This window comes from Hyperolius riggenbachi, chromosome 8 (genome assembly GCF_040937935.1).
Source record: "Hyperolius riggenbachi isolate aHypRig1 chromosome 8, aHypRig1.pri, whole genome shotgun sequence".
Lineage (NCBI taxonomy): Eukaryota > Metazoa > Chordata > Amphibia > Anura > Hyperoliidae > Hyperolius > Hyperolius riggenbachi.
The window spans coordinates 242,422,828-242,448,318 of NC_090653.1; the positions used below are offsets into that span (position 1 = coordinate 242,422,828).

Genomic DNA, 25,491 nt, shown 5'->3' on the forward strand with positions numbered 1-25,491 from the left:
ATCATACAGCAGGAACTAGGGAAGTAATGCCATCATACAGAGGGAACTAGGAGAGAGATGGCACCATGACATCATACAGCAGAACTAGGGAAGTTGTAGCAATTCGGAGTGAATAGTAACTCGGGGTCCAGCAATTACCATTGTGCCTCCATAGACATAACATTATGTCTATGGCGGCGCCCAGGTCAGGCACGTGCCAAAATGACCTGCTTTGAAGGAGAGGAGGGGGGGGGGTTTGGAGAGGAATCTGATAAAAGAGAGAGAAGGAGATAGAGAGGGGGAGATGAGGACAGTGTGTGAGCGGAGATAAATGTTAAGATTGAAAGATAGAAATAATTTGTGAGACTTTCACAGTATGATCATAGAAAGCCTGAAATGATGAGCGACAGGCACCAGATAGCCCTCTGAAAATGTTTTGGAGGCCCTGCCCCCCTTCATAAAAATTGCATATTGCACTGCCTGAAGTCATTTAAATGCAGCCAAGCAGAATTAATTTTTCATAAATGTAAGGCATTAAGTCTCCTCATGCATCTGTATTGCCAATATTAAATAAAAAAAAACAAAACAGCTAAGAACTGAGAAAACCGCAGCGCTCCCACCCACAGATATCAGTCAGACACTAATGAACTAATAAATGCTACAGCTATACAATAAATGATGTTGCCCATAGCAACCCATCAGCTCCTTTCATTCCACTGCACTCAAAAAGAAACTGGATTAGGTTGCCACGGACAACAGAAACCACTTAGTACAACAGTCTCTGTGCAGTCCACAGCAACCATATTCCAACTCACTTCTTTTAGTGCACATTATGGAGACTAAATGAAAGTATCAGACTGGGTGTAATAAGATAGCTTTAAAGGGGACCCTTCTGCCTCCCATCTACATGCGCCACTGAGATCCTGGGTTTTGCTGCAATTACAGACAGGTTGGCTGAGAATGAGCCGGGGGACCCCTTTTTTCTGGTAAATGGACCATTCCCTTGTGTCCCTCCCTTACAAGCCATGAATGATACGGGCAGCTGCCATATGTGTAACCAGCATAGTTACAGCGGCACTGGTGTACAGCAATGTACATGTACAGGCTGCTAGCATAGAGGACAGGTTTTTTTTTTTTTTGAGGCAGCCAGGAGGTTCTCAGATCTCTTCGGACAAGCAAGAGCAACAAGTGGAAAAATCAAAGAAAAGATGACCCTTATAATCCACACACAACAGAGATTCCTATAAGGGGTCACAGCTTTTGCACGCCCCAGCTTCTCAGTGCAGGGGTCAGGAACCTTTTTGGCTGAGAGAGCCATAAACGCCACATATTTTAAAATGCAATTCAATGAAAGCCATACAATATGTTTCAAACAGACAGTAGGGCTCACGTCCCTGTTGCCATGGTGATGTGTATACAGTTGATAGGCCGGGCAGCGGAAGTGTCCGTCACATCTTCAGCTTCTCTTGGGTTTCAGCCACATTAGCAATTTCCCCGAGAGGAGAAATACCGACTAACAGCTTGTACAATTATCTAGCTGAATTGGGAGTTGAGTCACTTTGTAGGATGAGATCCCCGCACTTTGGCCCCATAGGCTGTCTGTCAAGTGACAGGCAGCCTATTGGGCCAATCAAAGTGAGGGGATCTCGTTCTACAAAGCTGTTTTGGGGTACCGCGGGTAAGTAAGTAGTGCATGCAGCAGTAGTGTGCCTACTTTAAAAATTTTACTTGCGCTGCCACACTAAGCTGCGCTGCTTGAGCAGTGTAGCTTAGTGAATCAACCCCTACTGATTTGTCTGTGAGCCAGATGTAGCCATCAGAAGAGCCACATCTGGCTCCCGAACCATAAGTTCCCTACCCCTGTTCTCAGTGCTTCACATTGAGCATTTTAGCTTTTTAGTGGCCTCCATAATGTGCTTCAGCTTTCCAGTGGCCTAAATACAGTAGAGTCTCATTTATCCAGCACAGGGACTGCCTGACATGAGTTCTTTCTGGTTGCTTGAAAAGTCAAGCAACTGGGGCTCAACTACTGTATAACACTAACCTCCCCCCACAGATTGAATGCAGAGACTACTTACAGAGGCTCCAGGTGTCAGTTCTCTTCTCTTCCTGCAGCTCCCAGCTGCTTTGCTGCATCTGCTCTGTACGGTTCCCGAAACGTCACGAAATGCCATACGAGGATGCAGCAGAGCAGCCAGCAGCTGCAGGAGCAAAGAGGACCAGAACCCGGAGCCTTTGTAAGTAGTTTCCGCATAATTAGAGAGGTATCCCCCTGTGCCCTGCTGGTTGGTAAAGTCCCGGGTACCTGGAACTCTACTTTAGTGTGTTTCAGCTCCCCAGAGCCCATCATAGTATGTCCCAATTCTCAAGTGCTCCCTTCAACCTAATTTTTCCCTCTCTGTCTTCCCAGGCCGCCTATATCCTGCACTAGGTGGCCCGGTAATTCCCCCAGTTGTGGCGTACTGCCCACGCATGGGCCGGCTGCACACACCCCATCCCGCTCCCACCACTGGGAGAGTTATGCAAGCAGAACACTCCTGGCTAAGGAAGCGCAATGTGAGAGTCCACACGGCCGGACTGTGCCGACTGGCGGAATTACTGGGCCACCTAGTGAAAGACACAGGCGGCCTGGGAAGATGCTGGGGGACCGATTAGCCTGAAGGGGGATAGAGGACTCCCCAGGTATGTATACATTTTTTTTCCTTTCCCTTAGGGCCCTTTTTCACCTGTTGAAGGGATGTGATGTGACTATTGCATCACATCAATTCCGCTCGTTTGCGTCACTTCCGCATCTCCCAAAGCGGAAAGGTATAGAAGGACACGGCAGGCGGATGCTCCGCACAACCACCACGCAATGGAAACTGGTGCATTGGTTTTAGTGCAGCCGCGGTGCAATGCGTGTATGTAGCCGCGTCGCACCACTTGTAATGGAAACGGGTCTTTAGGCTCAGGTACACTTTAAGAAGGCAAAATGACAGAGAGAGAAAGAAAAGTTTCTGCTTTGGGGCAGCTGGATCCGGCCTGCATGACTGGCCGCTCTCCTATGTCTAGTAGTAATGTTACACAGGTCACAGGTGAGCCATTCATGACTTGATTCTTCCCCCTAAGCTCAGTTATCCGCTTGACTGCCAGCTGTAAGCTCAGCTCTTTCTAAGAGTGTCTGCAGCATAGAAATCCCAGGAGACATTGCCCTGTGTGACAGCCGGGGTCTGACTCTCCGGAGAGGAGGAGGCGGAGGAGCGGCGGGGATGCGCTCAAGCACATTACCCAGAGCTGCGCAGACTCTACCTCTGGCCTGCATAGTGTCACAGCCCTGTTTCTGCATACACAGTAACACAACCAGGGTTACAAAATGGAAAAAAAGAGAAAAGAATAAGGTATCAGTTAACAATAAAATGTAACTGTAATAAAGGGATTTCAGTGAGGCCAGAGTTAAAATCGGAGACAGGGAATTTAAAAGAATAATACCTACCTGGGGCTTCCTCCAGCTCCCTCCAGGCAGATATGCTCCCTTGCCACCCTCCTTTGCTGCCTGGATGCTCCACAATTCCCCCCCGAAAGTCCTCCAATCTGAGGCGTTCTGCGCATGCGCCCAACCAGCCACGCATGCGCCCCTGTTGTGCTCCCGCTGCCAGGAGTTTTCTGCCCCTGCGCAGTACTACGCTCCCAGCGACGGGAGCACTTGTGGCCGGTCTGCGCCAACTGGTCCCGACTGAAGGACATTCAGGGCCGTATCACGAACGATCCAGGCAGCGGGGGAGGATGGCGAGGAAGCGATCAGCCTGGAGGAAGCCCCAGGCATGTATATATATTTTTTTCTGTCTCAGGTACACCTTAAAACGGACCTAAAAGTGTAAAAAATAAATGCCACACTGTCAGCACAGTCCACAGAAGTGGCATGAATAAATGTTTAAAATAAACAGACCTTTTGTGCCTAAAAAAACAGGTTTTGTTATTTAGCCATGCCCCCTTCTGAAAAAGTGCCACGGCAGTTTTCTGCCCTTGCAAAGGCTTTTAAGAAATTATGCCACAGGAGGGCAGGAAGCAGCTCTCACAGTAGCCCAGGTGTGTCTAATGCCACTGAGCCAGTCAAGAGGGGTGAAAAGAAAAGTAGTGTACTGCCAACAAACTGTGCAAGACAAGTAAAAGGAAGCACTGGTTTCCAGTTGCAGGAAAAACAGCAGCTAAAGCCGGGGAATGGGGGACCCTGGAGCCCACAGACACCTTTACCTTATTAATCCTAATAAGGTAATACACAAGGCACATATCCAAAATTTAGGTGTTTTGTTCAGTTTAAAAAAAACAAAACATATATCCAGGCACATTGCATCTAGTTAGGACATTAAATAAGTTAAGGAAAGGGAGGTGCTGAAGGGGGTGTGGCTAGAAAACAGCAAAAATCTATTAACCCTTCGCACTCTCGCATGCAAATGTTCAAACAAATGCATTCACAGATTCACTCATCCAGGCACAACTGTTATCCCTACAGCTAAGTTAAAAGTCGGGGTCTTAGTTCACAGAAGAATGCATTCTTATGCTTAGTCACCTATACTGCGCAGAAGTACCCAGGTAAACATAGGTGTCCTAACTCTGGCCCTGTAACATGCATAGTGCAGACACGCAAACACATTCATTGCATCAAACCTATCAATGGATTAGGAGCACACATCCTGACGTCCTCTCCTGGGACAGATAGTGCATCTTACCAATCGCACAAGGGAGCTAATGTAATGTATCCATGTGCACCATGCACATACACCAGCATTAGCTGTGTGCATGCTGACAAACACATACAGGGGAAGGAGGGAGTGCTCTGAATTAGACCCTAGCCACAGGGGTCAGTAACAAGAAAAAAAATACATATATCCAGGCACATCGCATCTAGTTAGGACATTAAATAAGTTAAGGAAAGGGAGGTGCTGAAGGGGGTGTGGCTAGAAAACAGCAAAAATCTATTAACCCTTCGCACTCTCGCATGCAAATGTTCAAACAAATGCATTTACAGATTCATTCATCCAGGCACAACTGTTATCCCTACAGCTAAGTTAAAAGCCGGGGTCTTAGTTCACAGAAGAATGCATTTTTATGCTTAGTCACCTATACTGCGCAGAAGTACCCAGGTAAACATAGGTGTCCTAACTCTGGCCCTGTAACATGCATAGTGCAGACACGCAAACACATTCATTGCAATGAATGTGTTTGCGTGTCTGCACTATGCATTTGTTTGAACATTTGCATGCGAGAGTGCGAAGGGTTAATCGTTTTTTTCAGTTTAGGTACCTTAAACATGGATTTAGTCTGGCATTGCAATTAGTACAAACTTATCTCCCAATTCGTTACTGCCTATGTAGTTATCCTACCTGCCTTTGTGCCAAAGTAACAACATTTATACACTGTTTAAAGTGGCTTATCAACTCAATCAGAATTGGTCTTTTCTCCATTCTGGATTACAGGTGGTTTTAATAACTCATTACTGTCCTGACCGACGTGTGTAATTAGTGCGCACTCTAAAGAAATAGGAAGTCAAGCACTCTAAGGGTTGGTTCAGAGGGATGGCTGCTGATGTCTGTTCTTATTGTTTATTGCCATGATTGAACACACCCCTCGCATCGACATTAAAGGCAGCATTCCTCTCAATGTGTTTACCGACGATTGCAGTCGGTCGAAATTCCAGAGCTGTTTGTTGTGTCCAGCAGCGGTGATGTTCAGTGGTTCAATTTTTGGTGTGATTGCGATTTTGGAGCAGTTGTATTTTCATGCAGACATTAGTTCAAGATGGACACTCACCCAGCAGTATTCTCCCCAGGCTCTTTTAGCCAAGTGCGCCACCCAGCTAATTTTGTGTAGCACCCGGCTGTCATCGACTATCCTCCTCATCCTCCTCCTGTGCTGTAAGAAGAGTAGCACTGGCATTGCATTCCCCCAGTTGCACCCCACCCGGCTACTTTTTCATGCCTCCTAGCAATGATCTGATGAAGGCATAGGTATGCCGAAAGGTGTCAGGATGCTGCAGGCACCGGACCATCCCTGCCCACAACTCTCCTCGGACCAGTTCCTCTACCGCTAGGGCGCCCATACTGCTGCCCATAACTGCAGATTCCAGAGAGAGAAGTTGTGAAGGGTTTCCCCGCCTACCCACTAGTTGAGTGAAATACTGTTTGATCATCTTGTAAGGGTGATTTCACTCATTTTAGCAGTTCTAAGAAACGATAACGCACCATAGAACGCTCCTGTTTGTTTTCTATCAATCCTATCAAAGTAAACTGGTTTTATCAATGTTTCATTCATTCATTCTGGCAAATATGGCAAAATGAATTTTTTAATTTCTCAGGAACAAAAGAAGGGATGATAGTAATGGTTCAGATCTACATGGAGAAGATAAGTGGGTATTTATTTTACTGGAGTACAGTCAGTAACAGAAGTTAGTGGAAATTACACAATTATTTAGATCCTGCATCTCAATACTGAAATGGATCAGTTTTGCAAAAGGCTCTGCCTCTTCAAGGGAGCCAACAACCCCTACCTAATGGCTTAAGGCTACTTTCCCACCAGGACGTTGCGTTTTAGGGGACGTTATGGTCTAACGTGCCCCTAACGCAACGCCTGGTGGTGTTGGATGTGGACGTCAGAGCAAGCCGCGTTGTGCAGCTCACTCTGGCGTCCGTGATGCGTACTCTTGGACGCATGCGGCATCACGTGGTCCCGCCAGCCAATCGCCGCACAGAGCGGCCGCTCCAGGAAGTAAACACTCCACACGTCACAAAGTGCAGTAAATATTAATTAGCCATGTGCCTGGCCGCTCTCCCCTCCTCCCCAACATTACTGAGCATGGGCAAGCAGTCTAACGCGGCTTAGCCGCTTATAAAGTACTGCATGCAGTATGTTGTCTTGACGTCTTGCGTTACAATGTAATGCAACGTGGGCACTGTGAACAGCCCATTGATTTTTTATTACTGTGCGGTGGGCTACGTTACAGGCTGCTCTAACGAGCGCCTGTAACGTCCCACTGTGAAAGCAGCCTAAAGGTGGCCATACACTGGCCCGATTCGCGGCCGTTTCGACAGCAGATTCGATCCTGCGATCTAATCTGCTGCCAATCGTTCGCGCTAAACGCACCCGCCGATCCGATTTCCTCCCGAAATCGGATCGGTCCGTCGATCGCGCCGTGCGGGAAATTACCCTCGATCGCCCGCGGGTAGGGAGTGTGTCGCTAGCGGCGGCCGATCCGATCAGGTATACATTACCTGACGCTGGCTCCCGGGCGTCTTCTCCGCATCGTCTCCGCGCTGCACCGGCTCCATCCCGGCGCTTCCTGTCACTGCAGTGACCAGGAAGATCAAATAGAGGGCGCTCTATTTGAACTTCCTGGTCACGGAGTGACACAGGAAGCGCCGGGATGGAGCGGGTGCAGCGTGGAGAAGATGCGGAGAAGATGCCCGGGAGCCAGCGTCAGGTAATGTATGACCGGGGGGGGGACAGGCGGCAGCGGCGGCTCCACAGATTGTGATCTGTTTCAGGCTGAAATCGATTCACAATCTGTTTGCAGTAAAGGCAGCCATACGATCCCTCTCTGATCAGATTCGATCAGATAGGGATCTGTCAGCTGGTCGATCTAATGGCAAATCGACCAGTGTATGGCTACCTTAAGACTATAAAGACTATTTTGCCTCTTCCAGAGTGGACTAGACTGGAGTCTCTGTGGAAGATCACAACAGGCCTCTAATTCCAAAAAAAAACTTACAGACTTAAAGGGGACCTTAACTGTAAAAAAAAAAGTTTTACTTAGCTGGGGCATCTACCAGCACCCTGCAGCCATCCTGTGCCCTCGCAGTCACTCACGGCTCCTCCAGTCCCCCGCTGGCAGGTAGTTTCATTTTTGCCGACTGGGAGTTGGCCGGCCGCCATGCATACGCAACCGTAACGCGTAAAAATGTACTTGTTGATGTCTGCAATAGCTTCCTGCACCAGCAGGGATGCGTAAAAACATACGCATGGCGGCCGGCCGACTCCCAGTCGGCAAAAACGAAACTAGCTGCCAGCGGGGGACCAGAGGAGCCATGAGTGACTGCGAGGGCACAGGATGGCTGCAGGGGGCTGGTGGATGCCCCAGGTAAGTAAAACTCATTTTTTTTTTACAGTTAAGGTAACCACTTTCATTTTCATTCCCTTTTATTTATTGTCGATTTAAAGAGGCGCTGTAGTGACGTAAGCAGAATGCAGTAAAATATTCAGAATACACACTTTACTGTAATTTTTATGCTTTCCGCATCAGAAGCACTATCTATCTATCTATCTATCTATCTATCTATCTATCTATATATCTATCTATCTATATATCTATATATGTATATAGATATAGAATTCCTCGCTCACCAATCTCCCCCCCCCCCCCCCCAAGCATTCTAGACCAGGTATATTTTCTATTTTCTTTCTATTTAGAACTCAGTAAATAAATATTCGGCAGAGATCCCCTGGCTAGCCTGCTGTCACCTGTGATAAATTTCAAAGTGTAAATCAGGGACAGGAAAAATGTTACAGTGGGCAAACACTGTTAATAAATAATTTATAATGTAATATTATTCCAAAAATTACATCTTTTAATAATGCACTCATTTTACTTTTGTAAATAAATAATATAAAATCATATAAGGCTATCTCCTGTTCTCACCAGGGCTGTGGAGTCGATATAAAAATCATCCAACTCTGACTCCTCAGTTTATGAAACCACCGACTCCAACTCAGACTCCAGGTACCCAAAATTGTTCCGACTCCAACTCCACAGCCCTACTCTATTCACAGTATTTAAACCCCTCCTCTGAGCACCACCACTAAACAAAGGTTGTTTTGTATAACTGATCCTTTTTTAGCTCGTGTCCCTACAGACACATGGTGGCAAGTGATCAATTCTTTCTGTGTGCACAATGGTGGTCTGTAAGCCTGCTCTCAGATTACTGGTGCAGAAGACTATAGTCCTGGATGCTAGGTGTGACAGAAACCTGGGGTCTGTGACAATTACTGTTCAGGAGCTACTTCTAAAGCAGACCTGAACGCAGAACTTCCTTTTACGCTCTAAAAGATAAGCAACAGCATATTAACCTTAAAAAAAATTCTTTATTACAGCTGATGCAAATCCTGCAATTAATCTGCAGTGTCTACTTCCTGCTGTCATGGAAGCGCACATAGGGTCAACATCATATGTTTACAAATTAGCTGTACTCCTGAGACAACGAGCTGACAGGTCAAATTACGCTTGTGATTAGTCACAGAAGAGGGGGAATTAGAGTGGCTAAACTCTCTAAATACATACACGGTGCATTTCTCTATGCTTTTCTTCTGTCCTGTGCAAGAGTTCAGCTCCACTTTAAAACTTCCCATGCACAGAACGTTAAAAATGTACAATTATCCTTTAACTCAATAGGGGGACGGCAGTTTCAACCCTGCGCCTAGGTTATGACTCACCCATTTCGTGATTCACCTAGCCTCATTAATATAAACTTCTAATTTATGAAGTTCCATAATACATTCACCAGTACTGCATGCTATGGAGGTGAATCACTCCTAACAGGCTCACAAATAAGTTAATATTATACATGGCGGGATCTGAACTCTACAGCAAACAGTCTGAGTATCGACGCCAACTAAAGTGCTGTGGAAGAGGTCAGTTCAGTGCCATAGAAATGCATTATGAACATAATAAAATGAAGACGTGAAATTTATACAGTAGCTGGAATATCTGGAACTGATGACCGACTGGATATGCGGTTTTCAATGAGGGCATCCCTTGGGTAACTGTTTGAATTTAGATGCAGCGGTCCTTGTAAGCAGGTTTTGGTAATTCGCCACATCATGTGATCATTATATGTGATTATTATAATTAGACAGTGTTGGGGGTGGGGACCGTGTCCTTTTAGCACTGACTATTGGAATCACTGGTCAGTTATCATTGCCTAGATACTGAGTGAAGGCAGGTACTGTCAGGGCAAATCCAGGATGTTCAGGGGAAGGGGGGGGGGGGGGGGGGGTGTTTGGGGGATTCCTGAAAGGTCTCCCTCAGCAACACATAATACAATATACTAATATGGTAGGACATCATGCTGGGTACACAAAATGCAATTTACCAACCAACTGACAATAGGATTGATCAGGAGCAGTTTGGATACAGATAATAATGAGGACAGTTGACATTGGTAATGAAGGAGAAAGTGAAGCATTGACACAGCAGGGCTCAGGGCTGTGCTCATACCAGACTCTGTTAAATTCCCCAAAGCTGCTCCACGCTCTGTACACACTTTGCTGCTCTATCCTCTGTACACACGCTGCTGCCCCATGCTCTGTACACACGCTGCTGCCCCATGCTCTGTACACACGCTGCTGCCCCATGCCCTGTACACACGCTGCTGTCCCATGCCCTGTACACACGCTGCTGTCCCATGCTCTGTACACACGCTGCTGTCCCATGCTCTGTACACACGCTGCTGTCCCATGCTCTGTACACACGCTGCTGTCCCATGCTCTGTACACACGCTGCTGTCCCATGCTCTGTACACACGCTGCTGTCCCATGCTCTGTACACACGCTGCTGCCCCATGCTCTGTACACACGCTGCTGCCCCATGCTCTGTACACACGCTGCTGCCCCATGCTCTGTACACACGCTGCTGTCCCATGCTCTGTACACACGCTGCTGTCCCATGCTCTGTACACACGCTGCTGCCCCATGCTCTGTACACACGCTGCTGCCCCATGCTCTGTACACACGCTGCTGCCCCATGCTCTGTACACACGCTGCTGCCCCATGCTCTGTACACACGCTGCTGCCCCATGCTATGTACACACGCTGCTGCCCCATGTTCTGTACACACGCTGCTGCCCCATGCTCTGTACTAGGCCTGAACGATTTTAGTAAAAAATTGAATTGAGCGATTTCTGTCCGAAATCACGATTTTGATTCGATTTACGATTTCCTTAAAATCAAGCTTTGTTCCCCTCTGTGTTTCTCTGTCCCCCCCTCTCTCTTTGTGCCTCTCTCTTGTGCCCCCTGTCCCCCAAGCTGCAGCTGTGCTGGGCATACCTTCCAGCACGAGTCCAGCGATGCCCGTCTAATGCACGGCATACTTCCTGTATGTCATGTGACATACAGGAACCAGGAAGTATGCCATGCACAAGAGCTGGCAGATGGAGAGAGAGGATGGAAAGTGTTTGACTACTGTCAAAAAGTATGTCAAACACAGCCTATGCTGCGGGCTGCACGCGCTGAGACTTGGGGGAAGTTTGAAGCCGCTTCTTCAAACATTTTTCATGTGGAAATAACGTCATCGCAGAAATTGCCACTTTGACGATTCCGAAATTGTGAGCTGGGTGATGACGATATCGATTTAAATTCGATTTAACTTTCAGGCCTACTCTGTACACACGCTGCTGCTCCATGCTCTGTACACACGCTGCTGCTCCATGCTCTGTACACACGCTGCTGCTCCATGCTCTGTACACACACACTGCTGCTCCATGCCCTGTACACACACACTGCTGCTCCATGCTCTGTACACACACACTGCTGCTCCATGCTCTGTACACACACACTGCTGCTCCATGCTCTGTACACACACACTGCTGCTCCATGCTCTGTACACACGCTGTTGCTCCATGCTCTGTACACACGCTGTTGCTCCATGCTCTGTACACACGCTGTTGCTCCATGCTCTGTACACACGCTGCTGCTCCATGCTCTGTACACACGCTGATGCTCCATGCTCTGTACACACGCTGCTGCTCCATGCTCTGTACACACACAGCTGCTCCGTGCTCTGTACACACACAGCTGCTCCGTGCTCTGTACACATCCGTGCTCTGTACACACACACTGCTGCTCCATGCTCTGTACACACACACTGCTGCTCCATGCTCTGTACACACACACTGCTGCTCCATGCTCTGTACACACACACTGCTGCTCCATGCTCTGTACACACACACTGCTGCTCCATGTTCTGTACACACACTGCTGCTCCATGCTCTGTATACACGCTGCTGCTCCATGTTCTGTACAAACACACTGTTGCTCCATGTTCTGTACACACACAGCTGCTCCGTGCTCTGTACACACACAGCTGCTCCGTGCTCTGTACACACACAGCTGCTCCGTGCTCTGTACACACGCTGCTGCTTCATGCTCTGTACACACACACTGCTGTTCCATGCTCTGTACACACACACTGCTGCTCCATGCTCTGTACACACACACTGCTGCTCCGTGCTCTGTACACACACAGCTGCTCCGTGCTCTGTACACACACAGCTGCTCCGTGCTCTGTACACACACAGCTGCTCCGTGCTCTGTACACACACAGCTGCTCCGTGCTCTGTACACACACAGCTGCTCCGTGCTCTGTACACACACAGCTGCTCCGTGCTCTGTACACACACAGCTGCTCCGTGCTCTGTACACACACAGCTGCTCTGTGCTCTGTACACACACTGCTGCTCCTTGCTCTGTACACACACAGCTGCTCTGTGCTCTGTACACACACTACTGCTCCTTGCTCTGTACACACACAGCTGCTCCGTACACACACAGCTGCTCCGTGCTCTGTACACACACTGCTGCTCTGTGCTCTGTACACACACACACACTGCTGTTCCATGCTCTGTACACACACACACTGCTGCTCCATGCTCTGTACACACGCTGCTGCTCCATGCTCTGTACACACACACTGCTGTTCCATGCTCTGTACACACACACTGCTGTTCCATGCTCTGTACACACACACTGCTGCTCCATGCTCTGTACACACACACTGCTGCTCCATGCTCTGTACACACACACTGCTGCTCCATGCTCTGTACACACACACTGCTGCTCCATGCTCTGTACACATGCTGCTGCTCCATGCTCTGTACACACGCTGCTGCTCCATGCTCTGTACACACGCTGCTGCTCCATGCTCTGTACACACGCTGCTGCTCCATGCTCTGTACACACGCTGCTGCTCCCTGCTCTGTACACACGCTGCTGCTCCCTGCTCTGTACACACGCTGCTGTTCCTTGCTCTGTACAGTACAAACACTGCTGCACCGTGCTCTGTAAACACACACTGCTGCTCCATGCTCTGTACACACGCTGTTGCTCCATGCTCTGTACACACACTGCTGCTCCATGCTCTGTACACACACTGCTGCTCCATGCTCTGTACACACACTGCTGCTCCATGCTCTGTACACACGCTGTTGCTACTTCCAAAGTCAACTGTAGCAGGAAAAGAAGGGGGCAGTGCTGCGAGCTGTAGGATTCCTGCAGATATTCTGGTGTCTCAACTTGTGCCTGTTCCCAGACACTGCAGAGCATTCCTGGTCTGAGGGGGGATTCTGGGCAGCTGTAATCCTACCCCAAAGCCCCCCCCCCCCCCCATTTGCCTATGACTCTGGCCCTGGCTTGTGAATATTATTTTTACTCATTTTACAGTTTGCAAAAGCTAGCACACATAGAGGCTCCTAGCATTACCTTCAGTTTACTGAGGTCTTTCAGATGACAACATCACTGGCAATTATATTAGGACACTACTAAAATGTTACCACATGCTCTCATAATATCTCACCTGGACTATTGTAATACACTACTTTGTGGACTACTAACTAACAGACTGGCACCTCTCCAATCTGTACTGAACTCAGCGGCTCGTCTCATTCATCTTTCTTTTCGTTCTTACTCTGCTGCTCTCTATCAAGCTCCTTATTGGTTGCTAAGTAACCAGAGGATTCAGTTCAAACTCTTATGCCTGGCACAAACAATGCAATTTGCTATCAGATTGTTGGTCAAATCGATCATTTTCGACAGGTCTGATCTGATTTCCGATAGTTTTTCTGATTGATTTTGTATAGAAGTGATTGGAAAATCAATCAGAAAAACAATTGGAAGTCAGATCGGACCTGTTGAAAATTGTCGATTTTTAACAAATCAATTTTTATTGATTATAAAGACAAGGCCATAATAACAAGAATAGTAAAACTGCAAAAGATTACTTAACATTAGCACAGGTCAAGGTCATAACATAGTGGGTACTTTTGCAAATAGGTTATAATGCAATAAATGATAACAAACATCCTATATAGCAACCCTTGAAGTCTAATAATTGGTAATGAAACCTGTACCAATGCAGCAAGACTGATGAAAAACAGGAGAAGAAGGAGGAGGAGGAAGAAGAAGGAAAGAAAGAGGGAGGAAGAAAGGAAAAGTCTTCGATGCTCACCTCCATAGGACAGTTAGGACCCATATAGAACCTCTCTAACCTATCTACCAGGGTCCCGTAGCAGGTTAGGATTAAACTTAAAGAGGAGACACGAAAACCTTAACATTTAAAACACATACAAATAAGAATTACATTTCTCCCAGTGTAAAATGAGCCATAAATTACTTTTCTCCTATGTTGCTGTCACTCACAGTAGGTAGTACAAATCTGACATTACAGACAGGTTTTGGGCTAGTCCATCTCTTCATGGGGGATTGTCAGCATGGCGTTTATTCTTTATAAAGACATTCTCTGAGAATGATTAAAACACAGATGCTGGCCAGCCTCCCTGCACGCTTCACACTATTTTGGCAGTTGGACGGAGCAACTGCCTATCACTAAGTGCTTTTAAAAATAAAGAAAACCCTGAAACCCCCCATGAGAAGATGGGCTAGTCCAAAATCTGTCGGTTCTGTCAGATTTCTACTACTTGCTGTAAGTGACACGAACATAGGAGAAAAGTAATTTATGGCTCGTTTTACTCTGGGAGAAACGTACTTCATATTTGTATGTGTTTTAAATTTTAAGATTTTCGTGACAGTTCCTCTTTAACTAGTCTTCCGGACCAGAGGGGGAAGCAGCAACATTTTTATACCAAGGGGCCCATGGCCTGTCAAAACATTGCGGGCAGTGGCGGCTTTTATAGGTTAGGGGGTATAAGGGCATGGCTTTCCGAATTGTACGTTTCCACGAGTTAAGTGAGGTAGGTTTGTCTGATTTCCAGGTACGTAAGGTCTCTAAAAACGCCAAATTCTGACCAAATATTGGGGGTGTTTGCCCGGAGGAGTACTGTCCAATAGGCCTAACAGGGCTACTCTGGGGGAGAGATTCGACTGTTAGTCTGATGGGAAATTGCATCGTGTGTACCAGGCATTAACCCTAACCTACAAAGCTCTCCACAATCTCTCTCCAATGTATATCTCCTCACTAGTTTCCAGATACCAACCCAGCCACATTCTCAGATCTTCTGTCCTCTTCTAGAAACACCTCCGCACATACACATGTACAAGATTTCTCACGTGCCTCACCACTTCCTCTAGGTATACATATTGTATACTACCCCAACCTTTTGTTTCCTCCCTATTCCTTTTAGATTGTAAGCTTGCAAGGAAAGGACTCTCACCATTTTGTGAAATAGCAAATACATTTATACAAATACATCACCATGTTACAATTTTCACTATAATCACTATGTATGTCTACCAATTCTGTATTATGCACCAACCTCTACATTTTGTGTAGACCATTGTCTGTATTATTATACACCAAATGTTTGTTTCTTGTTTGCTTTTTATGCTGGGCATACACGGGTCGATCCGGCGGCCGATTAGCCGTCGGATCGACTCCCGCCGTGTCCCCGCTCATCCGCCCGGATCGATTCCCGCTCGTCCCCGCCGGTGCTTCTTATCTTCCGCTTGATTCGCCGCTAATACCACCCGCGGGTATGGAACGCGGAATCGATCCCCGCGGTGATCGAACACGTCGGATATTATCAATCGAGCCATCAGCGGCTCGATTAATAAGCCTGCGTCGAGCCGTGTATGCCTAGCATTAGAGTGGCCAAACATCAGGCAACTTGGCAGCCGATCGACCATCAGATTCGATTATTGTAATCGGATGAAAATCTGTGCCGCCAAGAGCATGCCCAATCGACGGTGCGACCAATTTCGGGCCGAAATTGGTTGCATTTATCAATCGGTCATGCTGTAAGATGTAGAGCCACATTGCTCAATTGGGTGTGAGGCTGTAAGGCGAGCGATATCGGGATGAGCGACAAATGCAGTAGAACCCTCGGCACTGTCTCCCCTAATGTAAAATGTTCACCCTACCCCCGGTGCAGTATACTTCACCTGTCTGTGTCCGACACTGGCTCCGGCCTCCGTCTTCATACATGTGACCCACGTGGTTGCTGTTGAAACGTGAGCACATGTGTGACACACACGCGTCCACATATACGCCAGGATGTGTATGAAGCCGGAGACAACGATGGACACTCACAGGTAAAGTATACTGGCACTGGGGGGGCAATTTAAACTAGAGGGGACAGCGTCAGGGGAGGCGAGGCAGCAGATGCAGTGGCACAAGGCCGATTCTCAAGAGATTTCATGCTGAAATTGATCAGGAATCGGCCTGCAGCGTATGGGCAGGTAGCAGATTTCTATCACATCAGATTGGATCAAGGAGAGATCTGTCTCTTGGTTGATCTGCCTATACATCATCTGATGCACGGGCACCTTAACTTTGTACAGCGCCACGGAATGTGTAGGCACTATAAATAATAATAATATTAACGAGTTAAGTACTTCGTTCTTTGAAGAATGAAGAAACTACGGATAAGTATACAGCCAGCTTTAGCAGTCATTTTAAAAGGTTTAAGCGGCAGCACTGGCATGGCCCGTTTTCTTATCTATAGAACAAAAGCAGATAAATAAGTGCAGTAAAATGTATTCTGTTAATCTGGAAGGGATTCTATGCAGTCTTTCCTCAGCTGGATGAGAACTGTATTTGCATGCTGAGAATGAACAGTGTTTATTCTGTGGAAGGGATCTCGCTTGCTCAGCGTGGAGCTTCCCCCTGCAGCCGGCGGCGTAGCAGCGAGAGTGAAATATGAAAAGACAAAGGTTTATTCTGAGACGGATGATCCCTGGTTTCACGCATTCCTCCAAATACCCCGAGTGTCAGTCGCTGTCTGCGCACAGTGCGCTCCGACTCTCCGAGACATATAAGGCAGATTCCCCGGCTGCTACTCACATACACCACCTCCACATTACAGAATCTAGAGATCTCAGGACAGAGTGTAGACTGGCCACTTTCAGGTTGTCTTCAGTATCACTATATGTAGGAGGCTGTGTTCCCACTGGAGTGGAGAACAAACATTTTTTGTCCGTTCTCAGCTCATCGCTAAGTGGACAGCTCCGATACAGCTGGATTAGATGCGGTAAGCTGGCCGCACTTCTGTGCAGTCCACGATAATCCTGGGACAGGCAGATGTGTTCTCCCATCTAGCCAATGAGGGTGCGCATCTGCCCCAGGCTCCAGTCAGATCACAGCGGACCATCAGAGCGGAAACTATACTGTCCGCTCCCGCTGGCGCCACATGGTTCAGGAGCAGGTGCGAACAGAGCGAATAAGAAAAAAAAAAAAAAAAGATCTACTTACCCGGGACTTCCTCCAGCCCCTTGCAGCCAACATGTCCCAGCCTAGGGTCCACGCTGCTGCAAAGGCAGATCTCGCGAGAAAGGCCTCCATTGCGCCTGCGTGAACACCGCTGTAAATCAAGTTCATGTTGTCCGGAGTGTACTGCGCATGTGCAGTACTTCTGAGCCTGCGCAGTACACTCTGGACAACGTGGACTTGATTGACAGCGGCGCCCGTGCAGACGCAGTAGAGGACGCCCTCGCACCGGAGGGGACCGGGAGCCAGAGGCTAAGAGCAGAGATGCGGTGTGGGACATAGCGGCTGCTAGGTAAGCAGATTTTTTATAGGCCCGGATATTACCTTTAAGGTGGCCACCAGGGGCATAACTAGAAATCACTGAGCCCCTTTGCAAAACTTTCGATCACCACCCCCCCCCCCCCTTAGAGGCAGAAGCGATGATGGTAGCCTGAGGTGCGGGGAGTGAGTTGAGCCCCCCCTCCCTGCAGCTTTTTGTGCCTGCTGCTTCCCCTTCCTGCACTGCGCCGCCTCCTGTCCCTAAAAATTTCCCTGGAGGGCCCCAGAGCCCGGGGCCCCCCTCAGGCTTCTCCCCCGGAGGGCACCCCATCGGCTGCATCCCTTGCAGGGGCTGTAGTTGCGCCCCACTGGCCACACACCTGTTGATCTGCCATCCGATGGACCATCAGATAAATCCCTCTCTGATCGAATCAGATCCCATAGGATTCTATTGCCTGCCCACACACTGCACAGCGATTTTCAATAGATTTCAGCATGAGATCTATTGGAAACCATCCTAGGGCTGTTGCTGCCATCACCAGTGCAAGGCTGCAGTTCGAGCAACTGATTTTCAAAAGATTCCCAGGTTGGAATCTATTGAAAATAGATGTGCTGTGTGTGGTAGGAACGGATACCTTACTACAATATATCTGCAGTGTGTCTACTTCCTGCTTTCATGGAAGCAGGCATAGGGTTAACATCCTGCGTTTACAAATTAGCTGCTCTGCGGAGGCAGCCAGCTGACATAGCTGAGATCAAGATGAAGGGGAATTACACAAGCTAAACTCTCTAAATACATACAGGGTGCATTTCTCTAAGTTTCCCTTCTGTCCTGTGCAAGAGTTCAGGCCCATCTTAAAAACATCAGACTTATACCATGCTAACTCGTCCCTAGCCTGACTAGACAGGCAGCTTGGTAAATATTACATATTTGCATCACTTATATTGGAAAATTGTAAATTGCAAGTAATATTCTGATCTGATGACAGTTGATGCACTCCTCCTATCACATGCCTGACTCCGCCCACAATGCACAGGGCTCCCCAGATGCACACACAACTGGCAGGGCTATAGTTAGGAACAGTTCAGTGACTCACCATTGCTGCACCTCCTTCTCGGTAACTGCAAGACAAAACAAAACAAAGAGGATTAAAATCACACTGGAAGTTTTTGCCTCTTCCACCCCATTAAAAAAAGGCCCAATATAAAAGCAAGACCTCACAGGGAGCGGGAGCCCACGTCAGCGCTATTTTAAGGGCAATCATTAACGCCATATATTTGTATCACTGAATCATGCTCCCCGCTGGAAAACTGTTACAGAATTATGGATCGTCTAATCCAAACTAAACTGCCAGAGAAAAAGGACACAGTCTGGCTTAGGAGAACCACATCCGATGACAGAGTAAAGTCTTGAAGGATCTACGTTTAGTCTATGCTAAATATAATTTTGCTTTCCCAGAACAGAAGGTTTTTGCAATTACTCAGCTTTATGTGAGCTAGAAGGAACTCCCATGATGCATCACTTGTGCTCAGTGAGTGAGTATGCAGATTCTTTCTTTAGGTCCCTGAGAAGCTAAACACACATCCAGAACAGCTAGTGTGCAGAGTGCCTACAGCCTATCCTTCAGCAGGGCAAAGCATGTTGGATTAATGAGTACATTTTAAAATGCCGCGCACTAATTTGGGCGCGGGCGTAATCGAAAAAAAAAGATACAGGAAGCATTTTATAGCAGTAGCAGAATATCGGTAAATTTATTGATATTCATTCTACAACCTAACTGGTACAGTGAAATATTGGTAATATTTGCCATTTCACTATGATCCCACCTCTCCCTACTCTCACTCAGGACCACCACCCCTCCCCCAGTGGGCAACAAATAACTGCCACCGGCAACTAATAACCCCCCTCCCCACAACTAATAATCCCCATCCCCCGTGACCAAAAATGGGCTTCGCACCGGCTATTGGAAGCATGCACCCATTTTTGGTCGTGCGAAGTGACGTTTTCACCGCACCCCTGTCTCAGGTCTGGAACTACGTTACCGTGTGGCTTCTGCATTGAGTTTCGGGGATCTGCGTCGGCCCAGAAGTCATGTTAGTAGATGGCGATGCAGGGATTCTTGAAATGGTGACATGCATGCGCTGAAGTGTATTTTCACAATACGCTTCCATGCACTTCCACATCCCCCAAAAGCAGGAAGTGACCACAAAGCGTGCGTCATTTCCTGATTGGCCCAGTGCCAGATGGGGAATACAGCGTAGTAACGCCGTTAAGGTCGTCATCGCTGCGCACCACTATCCGTCATTCACATAATCATGCACCTCTACCCAGGTCGTGAGGTCGCGGAATTAGTCGCAAAAAGAAAAAAAAATCGCTAATCTTTTAAGACACGCTGACAGCACTTCTTGAAGCCCTGCCAGAAACCCATCCCCTTTGCAGGCCTTACCACATCTCTCTAATCATCGCCCTACACCTTCTACTGAAGTCCTAATTAGAAAGGGTAACCGGCCACTCAGCGACTCTGCGCAGAGTACCAAATCTCCGTGACTGCGCAGAGTACCAAATCTTAAGCCACTCTGTGCTGAGTAACAAATTGTAGCGCGAATCCGCAGGGCACCAAAGTATTTCACTACTTATATGTGTGTGTACTTTTTTTTCCTGGGATAGTATTATTATTATTATTATTTAGTATTTATATAGCGCCGACATCTTACGCAGCGCTGTACAGAGAATATAGTCTTGTCACTAACTGCCCCTCAGAGGAGCTCACAATCTAATCCCTACCATAGTCGTATGTATCGTGTAGTGTATTTATTGTAGTCTAGGGCCAATTTAGGGGGAAGCTAATTAACTTATCTGTATGTTTTTGGGATGTGGGAGGAAACCAGAATGCCTGGAGGAAACCCACACAGACACGGGGAGAACATACAAACTCCTTGCAGATGTCGAACCAGGGAGCCATCGCTGCAAGGCGAGAGTGCTAACCACTACGCCACCGTGCTGCCTATGCTTCTTTAATCTTTGTTAATCAGAGTACAGTATTTCCAGCCTGGTACATTATTGTTTTGCCACACATTCCAGCTCCCTCGATACACCTGTATAACTATTTTTAATTCTAAACTACCTGCATTCATCAAACAAAATGGCAAAAATTGGGTAAATGAAGCACATACTGTATAAAACGAGTACTCTGTGTTCCTAGGTGTATTTCCAAACCAAAAAACTAAAAAGTTCATTAAAATAAGGATACAGGAATTCTGATGAGGTGATGAGCAGACTCTTCTAGGTAATTGTGAGAGAAGCATAATAAGAGTTACTGGAGCAGTGTTGGATTTTGAATTTCTGCAGAATATGCTGTAATAATGATAAGGCAGAAGAAATAACAGATGGGCAAAATATTGTTAGAGAGACTGGAGGAGGGAAACGTGCCTGAAAGAACAATGAATGAAAACCTGTTCTCAACCAAACAATAGTGGAAGGCCATGAGCAAGATGATCAGAAGACACGACTGCTGATCAGGCCAAGTGGGGATTATACATATTATAATGAAGATAGACATGTGATGGATTCAGTTTTTCTTGTGTGGACATTCTGGTCATCTTAAAGCGGATATCCAGTGAAAACTGTAAACTTCACAGGTCCTCTTGTACGGGAAAGTTATAATTACCTGCTGCGTCTTCTCAGGTGAAACTGTCCCCAAAGCCCAGTATCTGTTGATTTCTGCTGCGTTGCCCAGTCCCATGAAAAAAAATAATTCTGTTTTCTCTATTGAGATGGAGAAAACAGAATGGTGTTTTTTGTGGGGGAGCGGGGCAACCCTTACAAGGCGACAGAGAACTGTGCAGATTTCCGCTTTACATTCCTATTTGAATCAGATTCTCTTAACCACTTATCCCATCCACCAGTACAACTGCCTCTCAGTACTACTATTATCACCACCTCTCAGTACCACCAGTACAACTGCCTCTCAGTACCACCAGTACAACCGCCTCTCAGTACTACTATTATCACCACCTCTCAGTACCACCAGTACTACTGCCTCTCAGTACCACCAGTACAAATGCCTCTCAGTACTACTATTATCACCACCTCTCAGTACCACCAGTACAACTGCCTCTCAGTACCACCAGTACAACCGCCCCTCAGTACTACTATTATCACTACCTCTCAGTACCACCAGTACAACTGCCTCTCAGTACCACCAGTACAACCGCCTCTCAGTACCACCAGTACAACCGCCTCTCAGTACCACTAGTACAACCGCCTCTCAGTACTACTATTATCACCACCTCTCAGTACCACCAGTACAACTGCCTCTCAGTACCACCAGTACAACCGCCTCTCAGTACCACCAGTACAACCACCTCTCTGTACCACCAGTACAACCACCTCTTAGTACCACCACCTCTCAGTACCACCAGCACAACTTCCTCTCAGTACCATCTCCTCTCAGTACCACTATTACCACCGCCTCTCAGTACTACCAGCACAACCGCCTCTCACTACCACCAATACAACCCACTCTCAGTACCACCGCCTCTCACTACCACTATTACCACTGCCTCTCAGTACCACCAGTAAAAGCTCCTCTCAATACCGCCAGCACAACTGCATCTCACTACCACCAGCACAACCGCCTCTCAGTACCACCAGCACAACCGCCTCTCAGTACCACCAGTACAACCGCCTCTCAGTACCACCAGTACAACCGCCTCTCAGTACCACAAGCACAACCGCCTCTCAGTACCACCAGTTCAACTGCCTCTCAGTACCATCAGTACTACCACCTTTCAGTACCACCAGCACAACCGCCTCTCACTACCACCAGCACAACCGCCTCTCAGTACCACCAGTACAACCGCCTCTCAGTACCACCAGCACAACTTCCTCTCAGTACCATCTCCTCTCAGTACCACTATTACCACCGCCTCTCAGTACTACCAGCACAACCGCCTCTCACTACCACCAATACAACCCACTCTCAGTACCACCGCCTCTCACTACCACTATTACCACTGCCTCTCAGTACCACCAGTAAAAGCTCCTCTCAATACCGCCATCACAACTGCATCTCACTACCACCAGCACAACCGCCTCTCAGTACCACCAGCACAACCGCCTCTCAGTACCACCAGCACAACCGCCTCTCAGTACCACCAGTACAACCGCCTCTCAGTACCACCAGTACAACCGCCTCTCAGTACCACCAGTACAACCGCCTCTCAGTACCACCAGTACAACCGCCTCTCAGTACCACCAGTACAACCGCCTCTCAGTACCACTATTACCACTGCCTCTCAGTACCACAAGCACAACCGCCTCTCAGTACCACCAGTACAACTGCCTCTCAGTACCATCAGTACTACCACCTCTCAGTACCACCAGCACAACCGCCTCTCACTACCACCAGCACAACCGCCTCTCACTACCACCAGCAAAACCGCCTCTCACTACCACCAGCACAACCGCCTCTCACTACCACCAGTACAACCGCCTCTCAGTACCACCAGTACAACCGCCTCTCAGTACCACCAGTACAACCGCCTCTCAGTACTATCGCCTCTCAGTACCACTATTACCACCGCCTCTCAGTACTACCAGCACAACCGCCTCTGACTACCACCAATACAACCCACTCTCAGTACCACTGCCTCTCAGTACCACTATTACCACCGCCTCTCAGTACCCCCAGTAAAAGCTCCTGTCAATACCGCCAGCACAACTGCATCTCACTACCACTAGTACAACCGCCTCTCAGTACCACCAGTACAACTGCCTCTCAGTACCACCAGTACAACTGCCTCTCAGTACCACCAGTACAACTGCCTCTCAGTACCACCAGTACAACTACCTCTCAGTACCACCAGTACAACTACCTCTCAGTACCACCAGTACAACTACCTCTCAGTACCACCAGTACAACTACCTCTCAGTACCACCAGTACAACTACCTCTCAGTACCACCAGTACAACCGCCTCTCAGCACCAGGGGCATAGCAATATGGGGTGCAGAGGTAGCGACCGCATCGGGGCCCTTGGGCCAGAGGGGCCCCGAAGGGCCCTTCCTTAACTACAGAATTAGCTCTCTATTGGTCCTATGCTCATAATAATGACTTCTGTAGATACTTTGAATAGTGGTAATCATTAACAAACTGCTCCCCATCCCCTTCTTGCACCTCTGACACTGTAGTTGCCATTGGCAAATTTTGGTGCGCCGTATAAATTGTTATGTATAGAGTGCTTGGGGGGCCCCATTGTAAAACTTGCATCGGGGCCCACAGCTCCTTAGCCACGCCACTGCTCAGCACCACTATTACCACTGCCTCTCAGTACCACCAGCACAACCGCCTCTCACTACCACCAGTACAACCGCCTCTCAGTACCACCAGTACAACTACCTCTCAGTACCACCAGTACAACTACCTCTCAGTACCACCAGTACAACCGCCTCTCAGTACCACCAGTACAACCGCCTCTCAGTACCACCAGTACAACCGCCTCTCAGTACCACTATTACCACTGCCTCTCAGTACCACAAGCACAACCGCCTCTCAGTACCACCAGTACAACCGCCTCTCAGTACCACCAGTACAACCGCCTCTCAGTACCACCAGTACAACCGCCTCTCAGTACCACCAGTACAACCGCCTCTTACTACCACCAGTACAACCGCCTCTCACTACCACCAGTATCACCGCCTCTCAGTTCCACCAGTATCACCGCCTCTCAGTACCACCGCCTCTCAGTAGACTCTTTGGTGTTCTCCTTTATAGGCCGGCTATAGCCCCAATGAAATCTGTAGAGAAAGGGCCTCAGTGAGGGTTTAGGAAGGCCAGAAGATACGTGACCATCAGCACAGGAGGTAGGGGCTCCTCCTGTGCTCACCATAACATATCCAGTATTCATGGAAAGCAGACGTGCTGACACAACAAGGGCAAACAAGGGCAGAGCTATTCAGGAAACCATTAAAGCTCTCATACAGGAAAACAGCTGATGCTTTTCAGCCCTTTTTTTAAGGGTGACTTTCAGAGAGCACCATCCTGGGGATCATGAAGCACGGTGCCTGGGAGGCATGCCAGAGGTGAGGTGGCCTTTCATCACACCATCTGCCTTCATTGAGCCTTTGTGTGGAAGAGGATGGCTGTGAATTGCTAAGGAATCCCTGAAACCGGCATGGAGATTTTTCACACACAATACAACATACATGAACTACTGCTGCACTAGGTTCACGTTGAAGAGTACCTGTAGTAAACAATAATGCCCCAAATGGGTATTAAGTAGGAAGAGGCTTTTGGATAATGCAGAGGCTTCCCAGTCTGCCTCCAACTCTTGATGTCAGCACCCCATGGAAGCTTGTTGACGAGCTCGGCCACGTTGCGCAGGCTCGTGCCTATGCGGTAGCGGGGATCTGAATGGGCTTGGCTTTTTCTGCCGAGCCTAAACAGCGGTTCTGTGCTACTCTGCAGGTAAAGGTTAGAAGAAGAGCATTTTCCTCACTGTAAGAGTTTTCTGAATGAATTTGATCTAATACGCCCATTGCAATGGCAGTTCCCAGCCCTGCTATATTCTATGCTGGGGGGACTTGTGATCTATACACAGATGACATTACTTTGGGACTAAAGAAAGCATGATAATTGCTTATTAATTTATTAACTGTTACGCCAGTCTAATTCTGCTTTAAAATAAACCTGAACTAAACTTTCCTAAACATGAACCTGGTTCTGCCATGTTCTATGTGTTTTAAGTGCATACTCCCTGTCCCCCCACAGAGTACAAATCAACCCCTATCAAATCC

The 25,491-nt window shown here is 47.8% G+C and overlaps 1 protein-coding gene across 1 annotated transcript in view; it reads right to left on the bottom strand.

Annotated features, from left to right (window-relative positions):
* NCS1 (neuronal calcium sensor 1) overlaps positions 1-25,491 on the bottom strand; it is a 147,830-nt gene that overhangs the window by 55,765 nt on the left and 66,574 nt on the right. The window contains exon 2 of the mRNA XM_068248459.1: positions 18,793-18,817. Within this exon, the coding sequence (XP_068104560.1) occupies positions 18,793-18,817 (25 nt within the window). The remainder of the gene's footprint in view (positions 1-18,792; positions 18,818-25,491) is intronic.